Source organism: Jaculus jaculus, chromosome 9 (genome assembly GCF_020740685.1).
Source record: "Jaculus jaculus isolate mJacJac1 chromosome 9, mJacJac1.mat.Y.cur, whole genome shotgun sequence".
NCBI classification, from domain to species: Eukaryota; Metazoa; Chordata; class Mammalia; order Rodentia; family Dipodidae; genus Jaculus; species Jaculus jaculus.
In genome coordinates, this window is record NC_059110.1 from 98,597,406 (window position 1) to 98,611,541 (window position 14,136).

The 14,136-nt window shown below is 43.0% G+C and overlaps 1 protein-coding gene and 1 pseudogene across 2 annotated transcripts in view; one reads left to right on the plus strand and one right to left on the minus strand.

Moving 5' to 3' along the window:
- Rad51c (RAD51 paralog C) overlaps positions 1–14,136 on the minus strand; it is a 48,922-nt gene that overhangs the window by 28,812 nt on the left and 5,974 nt on the right. For both annotated transcript variants that reach the window (XM_045158619.1, XM_045158618.1), the window contains exons 4-5: positions 6,381–6,514; positions 3,411–3,542 (exon numbers count right to left, since the gene is read on the minus strand). In XM_045158619.1, the coding sequence (XP_045014554.1) occupies positions 3,411–3,542; positions 6,381–6,514 (266 nt within the window). The remainder of the gene's footprint in view (positions 1–3,410; positions 3,543–6,380; positions 6,515–14,136) is intronic.
- Positions 10,447–11,266, plus strand: LOC101615921 (annotated as a pseudogene).

Here is a 14,136-nt window from a genome sequence, read left to right on the forward strand (position 1 = left end):
TGGTGCATGCATATGGCAATTGTTTGCAGTGGCACACATACATGTGCAAATAAAAGTTTAATTCTTGGGGCTGGAGAAAATGGTTCAGCAGTTAAATGTACTTGCTTGTAAAACCTAACAAAGCCTGGGTTCGATTGCAGTGCCCAAACAGAGCCAGATGCATACACTGGCACATGCATCTGGAATTTATTTGCAATGATAGGAGGCATTCTCTCTCCCTCTCTAATAAAATAAGTATTTAAAAAAAAAAATGGGGGCAGGCATGGTGATGCATGCCTTTAATCCCAGCACTCTGGAGGCAGAGGCAGGAGGATCACCCTGAGTTCAAGGCCTCCCTGAAACTACATAGTAAATTCCAGGTAGCCTGGATTACAGTGAGACCCTACCTTGAAAACCCCCCCCAAAAAAAAGGGCCGGGCATGGTGGTACAGTAATTGGGAGGTAGAGGTAGGAGTCCACTGTGAGTTCAAGGCCACTCTGAGACTACATAGTGAATTCCCTGAGCTACACAGCAAGACTCTACCTCAGGAAAAAAAAAAAAAAAAAGATTACAGCATGGCATATCTTTAGTCCTAGCAGTCAGAAGGCAAAGGTAGGAAGACTGCTTTGAGTTTGACACTAGCCTCAAACCACAGTAAATCCCTGGTTAGCTTGGGATAGACCTTACCTCAAAAAGCCAAAAAGAAAAAAGTAAAAATAAATTACTAAACAATGACACTTGGGTGTACACACTTGCCCTCAAAGCCTAAGGACCCATGTTCGATTCCCCAGTACCTACAGTATCAATGTGAGCCAAATGTACAAGGCAGTGCATGAGTTTGTTGTGGCTGGAGGTGCTAGTGAACTCATTCTACCTGCCTCTCTTTCTCTCCAGTAAATAAAATAGTTAATTCAAAAAATGATTATGGGGCTGGAGAGATTGCTTAGTGGTTAAGGCATTTGCCTGCAAAGCCTAAGGACACAGGTTCGATTCTCCAGGACACACATAAGCAGATGCACAAGGAGGTATATGCGTCTGGAGTTCGTTTGCGGTAGCTGGAGGCCCTGGCATGCCCATTCTTTCTTTCTGCCTCTTCCCCTCCCTTCTCTCAAATAAATAAATTAATTAATTTTAAAAAAATGATTATCAGCTGGACACAGTGGTGCACGCCTTAAATCCCAGCACTCAAGAAGCAGAGGTAGGAGGATCACTGTGAGACTCAAGAAGCAGAGATAGGAGGATCACTGTGAGTCTGAGGCCACCCTGAGACTCCATAGTGAATTCCAGGTCAGCCTGGGCTAAAGTGAAATCCTACCTAAAAAAAAAAAAAAAAAAAGATTCTCTCTTTCTGCCTCTTCTCTCTCTTGTAAATAAATAAAATAAAAAATTTGGTGGGGGTGGGGGTGGGGGTGCTGGAGAGATGGCTCAGCAGTTAAGGTGCTCACCTACAAAGCCTAACGACCCGGGTTCAATTCTCTAGTACCTGCATAAGCCAGATGCACCGGTGGCACATGCATGTGGAGTTCATTTGCAGTAGCTAGAGGTCCTGCTATGCCCATTCTGTCTTTTCTCTCTCTCTCTCTACTCTGCTTGAAAATAGTAAAAAATATATATATATTTTTTTAAATTTATTTATTTATTTATTTGTGAGTGACAGACACAGAGAGAAAGACAGATAGAGGAAGAGAGAGAGAACGGGTGCGCCAGGGCTTCCAGCCTCTGCAAACGAACTCCAGACGCGTGCGCCCCTTTGTGCATCTGACTAACGTGGGACCTGGGGAACCGAGCCTCGAACCGGGGTTCTTAGGCTTCACAGGCAAGCGCTTAACCGCTAAGCCTCTCCAGCCCGTAAAAAACATTTTTTAAAAAAGTTTTTGCATCACATGTTCTCTCATATGTGGATCCTAGCTATAGATGATTGGACTTCTGTGTTAAGTAGGAAGAAATTTCAGTAGCAGAGGCCAGTAAGCTAGAAAGGAGATATAAAGGGAATAGAAAGGAAGGGTGGGGGATACTTAGTAGGATGATATTGTATATATGTAAGTAGAAGAATAGATTAATTGGGGTGAAAAGGCCTAAGTGAGGTCAGGGGAAGAGACTGAGTAAAAGAAAGGTGGAGAAAGGGCTAATCAAATTCTAATAGGATATAAATAAGTCATATGGCAACCTACTTTTTGGACAATGGAACACACTCAGGAGCCATAGATAGTCACTAGAAAATTTTTAGTGCTAGGGATGGGACACCTTCCAGTGAGTTGTTGGCCACTGAAGTCCCTGATGGCCCCAGAACATTAAAGGCCACTGCTAAGGCCCTTGGTTTCCCTCCAGGAATAAATAAGACCCTATTGCTGAATACTCCACATACTTGGGCTGCAAGGCCACTGAGAAATCCTGCTGGAAATGAGCTGATAATTTCCTCTCTATGGGAGGGAATACATCCCTGATACTGAAAACCTACAACAGGCACAAAACAAAAACAAAAACTAAAAACTAAAAACCCGGGCATGGTGGTGCACTCCTTTAATCCCAGCACTATGGGAGGCAGAGGTAGGAGGATCGCCGTGAGTTTGAGGCCACCCTGAGATTACACAGTATATTCCAGGTCAGCCTGAGCTAGCATGAGACCCCACTTCAGAAAACCAAAAAAAAAAAAAAAAAAAAAAGACAAAAAGAAAAAAAGAATCTGATTCAAATACACAGGAAACTAAATTAAAATAGGGCTGGGGATATCGTTCACTGGTAGAATGTTTGCCTAGGATGCCTGAAGCCCTGAGTTTGAGCCTATGCACCACCACCACCACCACAACAAAGCAAAAATAAAAAACCCAACCAAAACCTATGAAGCTGTGCAACTATGCAACCTGTATGTCTTGACTGCCCTCTACTGGGGGATCTTCACCGATACAATGCTAACTTAAAATTAATGGCAAGAAATAAGTCAGAGTATTGTATTTTGGCAAAATGAATACAGTGAAAATAAAGTCTAGGACTGGCAAGATGACTTAGTGATTAAGTGCTTGCCTGCAACACCTAGGTAGCCAGGTTTGATTCCCCAGTACCCATGTAAGACAGATGCACCTATGTCTGGAGTTCATTTGCAGTGGCCCAAATCCCAACCTTCCTTCCTTCTTCTCTCTGTGCTTATAAATAAATAAGTAAAAATATTTTTTTTTTAATATTTTATTTGCTTTATTTTTGAGAGAGAGAGATTGAGAATGAGTGTGCCAGGGCCTTTCAGCTGCTGCGTACAAACTCCAGACGCGTGTTCCACCTTGTGCACGTGTGTGACATTGGGCACCTGCGTCACCCGTACATTTGGCTACGTGGGACCTGGAGATTCGAACATGCGTTCCTAAGCTTTTTAGGTAAGCGCTTTAACCGCTAAGCCATCTCTCCAACCCAGTAAAAATATTTTTAAAAGAATACTTACAGCTAATCGGTGATTATTTGCAAGGCTGATCATTTGCTGGGCCAGGCCATTTAGTAATCGTGTACGAAGGGATAGATCATCAAGATCATGCCGAAAAGGAAAAGCAATGCCATCTACTATCACTAATCGAACCTAAATACAGAAGAGAAAATGATATCAGGCTAGGTATTGAAAGTACAGCAATAAAAATAGTGCCTAAACCTAATTGCTCATGCTACCTACAAAAGATCTACATAACAGGAGAATCCCAGGAAGCAGAGGTAGGACTGCTGTAAGATTGAGAGTGTGCCAGATCAACCTAAAAAAAAAAAAAAACAACTAGGGGGGCTGGAGAGATGGCTTAGCGGTTAAGCGCTTACTTGTGAAGACTAAGGACCCCATTCGAGCTCAATTCCCCAGTACCCATGTTAGCCAGATGTACAAAGTGGCACATACATCTGGAGTTTGTTTGCAGTGGCTGGAGGCCCTGGTGCACCCATTCTCAATCTCTCTCTCTGCTTCTTTCTCTGTCTGTTGCTCTAATAAATAAATAAATTAATTAATTAAAAATAAACTAGGACTGGAGAGATGGTTCAATGGTTAAGGCGCTTCCCTGCAAAGCCTAAGGACCTGTGTTCAATTCCCAAGTGTCCACATAAAGCCAGATACAAGATGTGGCACATGCATCTGGAATTTGTTTGCAGCAGCTAGATGCTGTGGCGTGCCTATTCTTTCTATCTGCTTCTTTCTTTCTCTCAAATAATTTTTTTTTCAAGGTAGGGTCTCACTCTAGCTTAGGCTGATCTGGAATTCACTATGTAGTCTCAGGGTGACCTCTAACTCATGGTAATCCTTTTACTTCTGCCTGCTGAGTGCTGGGATTAAAGGTATGTGCCACCACACCCGGCTCTCAAGTACAGTTTTTCAAAAATATTCAAATAAATAAATAAAACTGAGCTGTGTGTAGTGGTGCACACCTTTAATCCCAGCACTTGGGAGGCAGAGATAGGAGGATTGCCATGCATTTGTGGCAACTCTTGAGACTGCATAGTAAATTCTTGTCAACCTCAGCTAGAGTGAGACCCTACCTTGAAAAACCAAAGCAATACTGGGCATGGTGGCGCACGCCTTTAATCCCAGCACTCGGGAAGCAGAGGTAGGAGTATCATTGTGAGTTCAAGGCCACCCTGAGACTACATAGTGAATTCCAGGTCAGCCTGGACTGGAGTGAATCCTACCTGAAAAACAAAACAAACAAAACTGGAAATAATCCTAGGAAAGTGAAAGACATCTATAATGAACACTTTCAAACAATAGAGAGAAAAACTGAAGGCACAAGAAAACAGAAAGATATTCCATGGTAATGGATTGAATCTTAATTGTGAAACCAAAAGTAATCTACAGATTTAATGCAATCCTCATCAAAATTCCATTCTCATTTTTCACTGAAGTAGAAAAAATAATCTTAGAATTCATTTAGAATTGGCTAGTCAAAGTAATCCTGAGCAGTAATGATAGAAGCATTACATGAGATTTCAAGGTATATTACAGAACCACAAACAAAAACAGCATGGTGCTGTCACAAAAACAGACATGATCATTTGCTGGGCCAGGCCATTTAGCTCAGTGGTACAGAAGTGAAGATAAAAAGATAGACCCATGCAGCTATAGTCATCTGATTTTTGACAAAAAGGCCAAAAAAACTAACAAACTGTGTTGGGGAAACTGGTTATCTATATACAGAAGAATGAAAGTAGGTCCTGAGCCGGGAGTAATGGTGTATGTCTTTAGTCTCAGCACTTGGAAGGCAGAGAGAGGTAGGAGGGTTTCTTGGAGTTCAAAGCCACCCTGAGACTACATAGTGAATTCCAGGCCAGCCTGAGCTAGAGCAAGACCCTATCTTGAAAAACCAAAAAGAAAAAATGGCATCAGCCTAGATGCACATTAACTGATAAATGGAAATGAAGATGCATATGTACACAATGAGGTTTTATTAAGATGTAAAGAAAAAAATAAAATTATGAATTTGGAAGAAAATGGATATATCTGGAAAAGATTACAGTGAGGTAAACCAGGCCCAGAAAGACAATGCCACACATTCCACATTCTCATATGAGGATCCTAGCTTTGAACTGCTAAGATTTCTATGGAAGATGAAGTAAGAATCAGTAAAGGTCAGAAAGCTGGAAAGGGGCCATAGTGAGGAGATGGCATAAGAGAAAAGGATAGTAGGAAGGAAAGAACAGGGGTGGAGTACTGGGGACTAAAAGGTTTAAGTGAGGTCAGCCTGGACTACAGAGTGAGTTCAAGGTCTGCCTGGGTTGAAAGAGTCCCCCATCTCAAAAAAAAAAAAAAAAAAAGACTCAGAAGGCACCATGGTGCTGGAAAGAAGTGACTGGAGTGCTCAGTACTGCAATATCTCTATCACACCTTCCAAGGCTCAGGGTCTATTGTAGAAGAGGTGGAGGAAAGAATGTAAGAGCCAAAGAAAGGGTAGGACTACTTACAACATGCTCCCTGCAGACACAAAATGGCCTAGATATCCATGACCTCACAGTGCCTGACACTGCCTACATGAGACCATTATAATAGGAGGAAAAGATCATGATATCAAAATATAAGAGAGACTGATTGAGATGGGGAGGGGATATGATGAAGAATGGAGTTTCAAAAGGGAAGGTGGGGGGAGGGAGGGTATTACCATGGGATTTTTTTTATAACCATGGAAGTTGTTAATAAAAAAATTTTGAAAAAAAATAAAAAAACAAAAAACAAAACAAAAAAAATTAAATTAAAACTAGACACATGCGTATACATGAAATTAAAATCTGAACAGTATTAAGGTGTAATAAATAAGTTATAGAAAAAGGAAGAAAGGGCCTTTATGAATTGGCTTCAAGTTTAATTTTATGATACTCTAAGTGACTTGTATACTTATCAAACCCCTCCAGATACATTTATTAAGTTATGCTTTAGCAGTCTGACTCATACCTTAGAGTGATCCGAAAGGAAATCTGGAAGGAGATAAACCTGCGCTAGTAGTTCTGTGTAATCATGACAACGAAAATAATAAATATGGGAAAGAATATTTTCAAGAGTGAAATCTTCCAAGGCTTGCTGATATTCTGAAATAAATAACAAAGCACTCTTAATAAATTTAACTTGCTTTAATATGCTTACAATTATAGAAAATAGCACTTTTTTTGTTTGGTTTTTTCAAGGTAGGGTCTCACTCTAACCCAGTCTGACCTGGAATTCACTATGGAGTCTCAGGGTGGCCTCAAACTCACGGTGATCCTCTCACCTCTGCCTCCCAAGTGTGGGATTAAAGGCATGCGCCACCATGCCTGGCTTTTTTTTTTTTCCCCCAGTTTTTCAAGGTAGGGTTTTGGCTCTAGCCCAAGCTCACCTGAAGCCCTAAAACTCACGGTGATCCTCCTACCTGCCTCTGGAGTGCTGGGATTAAAAGCATGTGCCACTACACCGGCAAAAACTAAAAACAAAACAAAAAAACCTTTTTGTTTTGTTTTTCGAGGTAGGGTTTCACTCTAGCTCAGCTGACCTGGAATTCATCATATAGTCTCAGGGTGGCCCTGGACTCACAGTGATCCTCCTACCTCTTCCTCCCAAGTGCTGGGCTTAGGAGTGTATGCCACCACACCCAGCAACATTTTAAAAAATATCTCAAATATTTATTTGAGAGAAAGAGGCCGGGGGGGAGGGGTAGGGGGGAGAAAATGTGTGCACCAGGGTCTCTAGCCACTTCAAACAAACTCTAAACAAATGTGTCATTTTGTGCATTTGACTTTATGTGGGTACTGGGGACTGGAACTTGGATCATTAAGCTTTACAGGTAAGTGCCTTAACCACTGAACCATCTCTCCCACTTGAAAATGGCATAGGTATGTATGTATGCATGTGTGTGTGTGTGTGTGTGTGTAGCTTATTCTTTTGTTTTTCGATGTAGGGTTTCATTCTAGCCCAGGCTGACCTGGAATGCACAATGTAATCTCAGGGTGGCCTCGAACTCACAGTGATCCTCCTACTTCTGCTTCCTGAGTGCACCACCACACCAGGCGAAAAATAGCATTTAAAATTTTTTTGTTTTTATTTATTTGAGAGAGAGAAAGAGGCAGATAGGGAAAGAAAGAGACAGAATGAACATGCCAGGGTCTCTAACTGCTGCAAAAGAACTCCAAGTGTATGGCCACCTTGTGGATCTGGCTTAGGCTTAAGTGGGTCCTGGGGAATCAAACCTCAGTCCTTTAGCATTGCAAGCAAGCACCTTAATTGCTAAGCCATCTCTGTGGCCCAAAACCACCATTTTTAACCAGCAAAACATAGCCTGTGTAACTCTTTATAACGAAATTACTGAGCTATGATTTGAAATTTCTAAACTCTTACTTTTACCTTTTACAATGTTTCTTTACATAAACCAGGCTACATGGAAGTGTTTACATATAAAACTAGAGTTTCAGGCTGGAGAGATGCTTAGCAGTTAAGACACTTGCCAGCAACTCTCCAGTCCAGGTCCCACATAAGCCAGACGCAAGTGACCCAAGCATGCATAGTTGCACATGTGCACAGGGGGCACACACGTCTGGAGATCGATTGCAGTGGCTGGAGGCCCTGACAAGTCAATTCTGTCTTTCTCTCCTCACATTAAAAAAAAAAAAAACGAGCCAGGCATGGTGGCACACACCTTTAATCCCAGCACTTGGGAGGCAGAGGTAGGAGGATTGTTGTGAGTTCAAGGCCACCTTGAGACTACATAGTGAATTCCAGGTCAGCTTGGGCTAGAGTGAGACCCTATCTTGAAAATTAAAAAAAAAAAAAAAAAAAAAAAAAAAAGGTAGTCTGCTGGGCTTGCCTCAAAAAAACCAAGTAGAGTTTCATTGTCTATTTTTTTTCATATTTCTTTTGATTGACTTCCACTGAACAGAAATAAACACAATACAAGTTTCTCTCTCTCTCTCCCTCTCTCTTTTTTTTTCAAGGCAGGGTCTCACCATAGTCTAGGCTGACCTGGAACTTGCTCTACAGTCCCAGGCTGGCCTTGAACCCACAGCAATCCTCCTAACTCTACCTCCCGAGTACTGGGATTAAAGGTGTGTACCACCACTCTCAGCAAGTTTGTTTGTTTCTTTTTTATTTTTTTGAGGCAAGCCCAACAGACTGCTCCCACCCACCCCCCCTTTTTTTTTTTTTGGTTTTTCGAGGTAGGGTCTCACTCTGGTTCAGGCTGACCTGGAATCGACTGTAGTCTCAGGGTGGCCTTGAACTCACGGCGATCCTCCTCCCTCTGCCTCCCAAATGCTGGGATTAAAGGCGTGCGCCACCACGCCCGGCTCCACCCCCTTTTTAAGGAAGAGAGTAAGAGAGAATTGGTGCACTAGTGCCTCCAACCACTATAATCAAGCTTCAGAGACATGTGCCACCTTGTACATCTGGCTTATGTGGAACCTAGAGTGTTGAACATGGGCCCTTAGGCTTCACAGGTAAACACCTTAAGTGCTAAGCCACCTCTCCAGGCCTCTTTTTTTGGTTGTTGTTGTTTTGTTTTATTTTTTGGTTTTTTGAGGAATTCACTATGTAGTCTCTGGGTGCCTTGAAACTCTCAGAGATCCTCGCAGCTCTGCCTCCCAAGTGCTGGGATTAAAGGCATGCGCCACCATGCCTGGCTATTGTAATTTGATTTTGGGGGCTAAGAGAGAGAGCGGTTAAGGTACTTGCCTGTAAAGCCAAAAGACCCAGGTTCAATTCCCCAGAACCCACGTAAGCCAGATACACAAAGGGGCGCATGTGTATGGGGTTCAGGTGAAGTGGCTAGAGACCCTGGTATGCCAATTCTCTGCCTCTCTCTCATTCCCTCAAATAAATAAATAAAAATAAAAATAACTGGTCTAGAGGGATGGCTTAGTGCTTAAGGCGCTTGCCTGCAACGCCAAAGGACCCAGGTTCAGTTTCCCAGGCCATGTTAGCCAGATGCAAAGGGGGTGCACACATATTGAGTTTGTTTGCAGTGGCTGGAGGACCTGGTGCACCAATTCTCTCTCTCTCTCTGTTAAATAAATAAATAAATAAAAATAATTTGATTTTTTTTTTTCATTTCTTTTGGTCTTGCTCTAGCCCAGGCTAATCTGGAATTCACTATGCATCTCTGTGTGGAGCTGAACTTGTGGCAATCCTCCTTCCTACACCTATCCCCAATTAGTGAGATTAAAGTCATGTGCCACCATGCCTTGGTTTATAATTTGATTTTTTTTTCTTTTTTTGGTTTTTCAAGGTAGGATCTCACTGTAGCCCAGGTTGACCTAGAATTCACTGAGCAGTCTCAGGATGGCCTTGAACTTACAGCGATCCTCCTACCTCTGCCTCCTAAGTGCTAGGATTAAAGGAGTGCACCATCATGCCTGGCTATAATTTGATTTTTTTTTTTTTTTTTTTTGGTTTTTCGAGGTAGGGTCTCACTCTGGCTCAGGCTGACCTGGAATTCACTATGTAGTCTCAGGGTGGCCTTGAACTCTCGGAGATCCTCTTACCTCTGCCTCCCAAGTGCTGGGATTAAAGGTGTGCGCCACCACGCCTGGCTCATATAATTTGATTTTTAAGTAGAAACAAAAATATAATATGCTCTTCATGATGAAGAGATTGCTCAGTGGTTAGGGCACTTGCCTGCAAAGCCTAACAATGTGGGTTCAATCTCCCACCACCGCTGTAAAGCTACAAAGTAGTGCATGTATATGGAATTCATTTGCCCTGGCACAGCTATTCTCTCTGTCTGTCACTCTTCTTCTGCTTGCAATATTTTTAAAAAAATTAGTTTAGCTGGGCATGGTGATGCATGACTTTAATCCCAGCACTTGGGAGGCAGAGGTAGGAAGATCTCTGTGAGTTCAAGGCCACCATGAAAATATAGTAAATTCCAGGTCAGCCTGGGCTGGAGTGAGACCCTACCTTGAAAAACCAATAAATAAATAGCTGTGGCCTGGACATGCTGGTCCCCCAGTCTCCTGTGGTTGGCTCCCCCAAGCATGGCACAGGGCCTTACCTCACTATGGCAGCAGCATGGCCCAGCACGTTTGACTTCATGCTCTGTGCCAAAGCTCATGATAAAACCATTCTAAAAGACCTCCAGTCTGTTTTCCAGGAGCAGAGGATGGTGTACACCTGACAGGACCATGGCTACTTAGCAACCAACACAAACAAAAATGGAAGCTTTGCCAAATTGAGAATTTATCCATATGGATTGGTGTTGCTGGACTTCCAGAGTTACAACAGTGATAAACAAGGCAAAAAAGAAACTGACAGTTTTCTAAACAAAATAGAAGAAAAAAAAATGAAAGAACTGAGTCAGTACAGTAATGGGCAGGTGAAGCGTTTACCACCCATAGTTTGAGAGGGCCCACTGCTGACGGGTGCCTGGTTGAGGATGACATTGATGAAGTGGTGTATGATGAAGATTCCCTTATCAGAATATTAAACTTCTATACTCAAAACAGTTTGGAAATATCCTCATTCTCAGTGGGGATGTTAATTTGGCAGTGAGTAACCTGGGACACCATGGGCAGTGGAAGAGAAGACTACACCAGCAAAGATGTCCTGGTTCTGGGAAGTGGAGATGGGGGCATATTATGTGAACCAGTTAAACTGAAATCAAAGATAGTCACTATGGTAGAAATTGACTAACTGATGACTGATGGATGTGAGAAATACATGCAAAGAATATGTGGTGACATGTTAGACAATCTAAAAGGAGACTACTATCAGGTCCTCATAGATAACTGCATTCCAGTACTAAAGAGGTACGCCGAAGAAGGGAGAGAGTTGATTATGTGATCAATAATCTGACCACTGTCCCAATTTCTCAGACTTAATTCTTGATCTTTCAATGAAAGCATTGAGACAGGACGGGAGATTTAAAACATATATATTTTCCCCCTTCTGGTTTTTCAAGGTAGGGTCTTAGTGTCTAGCCCAGGCTGATCTATACAGTCTCAGGGTGGCCTCAAATTCACAATAATCCACCTACCTCTGCCTCCCAAGTGCTGGGATTAAAGGCATACATCACCATACCTGGTTTAGGAAATATATTTTTTAACATTTTATTTATTTAATTTTTTTGAGACAGAGAAAGAATGGGCAAGCCAGGGCCTCTAGCCACTGCAAACAAACTCCAGACAAATGTGCCACCTTGTGCATCTGGCTTACATGGGCACTGGGGAGTCAAATCTGGGTCCTAAGGCTTTGCAGTGCCAGGGATGGGATGCCTTTCAGTGACTTGTTAACCAGGGAAGTCCCTGATGACCCTCAAAACGTTACAGGCCATTGATGAGGCTCTTGGTTTCCCACCAGGAATAAATGGTAAGACTCTACTGCTGAAGACTCCACATGCTTGGGCTGCAAGGTCACTAAGAAATCCTGTTGGAGCTGAGCTGAAAACCACCTCCATGTAGAACAGCTGACAGAAAGCTAGAAAAAGCTATGCTGCATATAGCTCCATGGGAGAGAGAGAACTCACCAGTGGAAATAAACAACAGTGGATACTGCAACCCTTAAGATGGGCCAGCCAGGCCAAATGAGCCAATGAGTACAACAGTGGCATGTCTATTATAGGGAAAACTAACCACTCTCCAATTGGACTAGAAGCCTGCTCCATGGGAGGGAATATATCCCTGATACTGAAAGCCTATGACAGGGGATGTCATGAGCCCTAGGGGTGTAACACCTGCTGGTATCTGACTATATGCATATATTATGCTCACCAAACTGCCTGGTAAACATTTCTCTTAATGTTCATACCCATATATTAATCCTACTCTCACTTTTGGTTACAGAAGCTTCTCTTTTCAAATGGCGGTGACCTCTCTGGGATGACTCCTCAAAAGGCACCATAGTGGGCTGGAGAGATGGCTTAGTGGTTAAATGCTTGCCTGTGAAGCCTAAGAACCCGGTTCGAGGCTTGACTCCCCAGGACCCACATTAGTCAGATGCACAAGGGGGCGCATGTGTCTGGAGTTAGTTTGCAGTGGCTGGAGGCCCTGGTGTGCCCATTCTCTTTCTCTCTCTCCCCCTCTGCCGCTCTGTCTGTCACTCTTAAATAAATAAATAAAAATTAAAAAAAAATATATATATGGCACCATATGGCTGAGACATGCCAGAGGAGTGCTCAGCACTGAAACATCTCTATTACACCTTCCAAGGCTTAGGATCCATTGAGAAAGAGGTGGCAGAAAGAATTTAAGAGACAAAGGGGAGGGCTCCTTCCAATGCACACTTCCAGATACAAAATGGCATGGGTATCCATGACCCTGCAGTGCCTGGCACTACCTACACAAAACCATTACAACAGGAGGAAAAGATGATGACATCAAAATAAAAGACTGAGAAGGGAGGAGATATGATAAAGAGTGGAGTTGTGGGCTGGAGAGATGGCTTTGCGGTTAAGCACTTGCCTGTGAAGCCTAAGGACCCCGGTTCAAGGCTTGGTTCCCCAGGTCCCACGTTAGCCAGATGCACAAGGGGGTGCATGCGTCTGGAGTTCGTTTGCAGAGGCTGGAAGCCCTGGCACGCCCATTCTCTCTCTCTCCCTCTATCTGTCTTTCTCTCTGTGTCTGTCGCTCTCAAATAAATAAAAAATTAAAAAAAAAAAAAAGAGTGGAGTTGTGAGGGGAAAGTTAGGGGAGAGGGAATAATCATGATTTATTGTCTAATTATGGAAGTTGTCAATAAAAAATTACAATAAATAAGTAGGGCTAGGTATGGTGGCACATGCCTTTAATCCCAGCACTCGGGAGGCAGAGGTAGGAGGATCACCATGAATTTGAGGCCACCCTGAGACTACATAGTGAATTCCAGGTCAGCCGGAGCTACAGCGAAACCCTACCTCAACAAATAAAATAACTTTTTTCTGTTTTTGGTTTTTCAAGGTAGGGTTTCACTCTAGCCCAGGCTCACCTGGAATTCCCTATGTTGTCTCATAGTGATCCTCCTACCTCTGCCTCTGAGTGCTGGGATTAAAGTACCCATGTTTGATTTTCCAGTACCCATGTAAAGTCAGATGCATGAGGTGGAGCATGTTATCTGAAGTTCAGTTTCAGTGGCTGGAGGCCTTGGTGTGTCCATGCTCTGTCTTTCTCTCCCCCAAATAATTAAATAAATAAATAAAATATTTTTTAAAATAAGGTAAAGCCGGGATTGGTGGCACATGCCTTAAATCCTAGCACTTGGGAGGCAAAGGTAGGAGGACTGCCATGAGTTCAAGGCCACCCTAAGACTACATAGTGAATTCCAGGTCAGCCTGGGCTACAGCAAGACCCTACCTTGAAAAAATAAAATAAATAGAGTAACTGAGGAAGATATTCAAGTACTGATCTCCACATGCATGGGTACATGTGTGCATGTGTACCTACATAGACACATGACATGCATGTACACACACACTAAGGGGTTGTTCAAGGTCATTCTCCCTCACTATCCAGTGAGTTGGGAGGTGTCGTAGTCAGCTCCTTGTTGCTGGGATGAATTTCCTGACATACAGAGATTATGGGAGAAATGGGGTTTTTTAGGCTTACAGATCCAATGGTGGAACAGACTGGCTCCCTTTCACAGAGCCAAGCAGAGAGAAACCACCAGCAGCCAGCACCATAAGCAAGCACAAAAGGATAGCAAACAGCAGAGCAGAACCCAAGAACTCTCTACATACCTTTGGGATGGAAATCAGATACACTGTGGTGACACCTCTTCC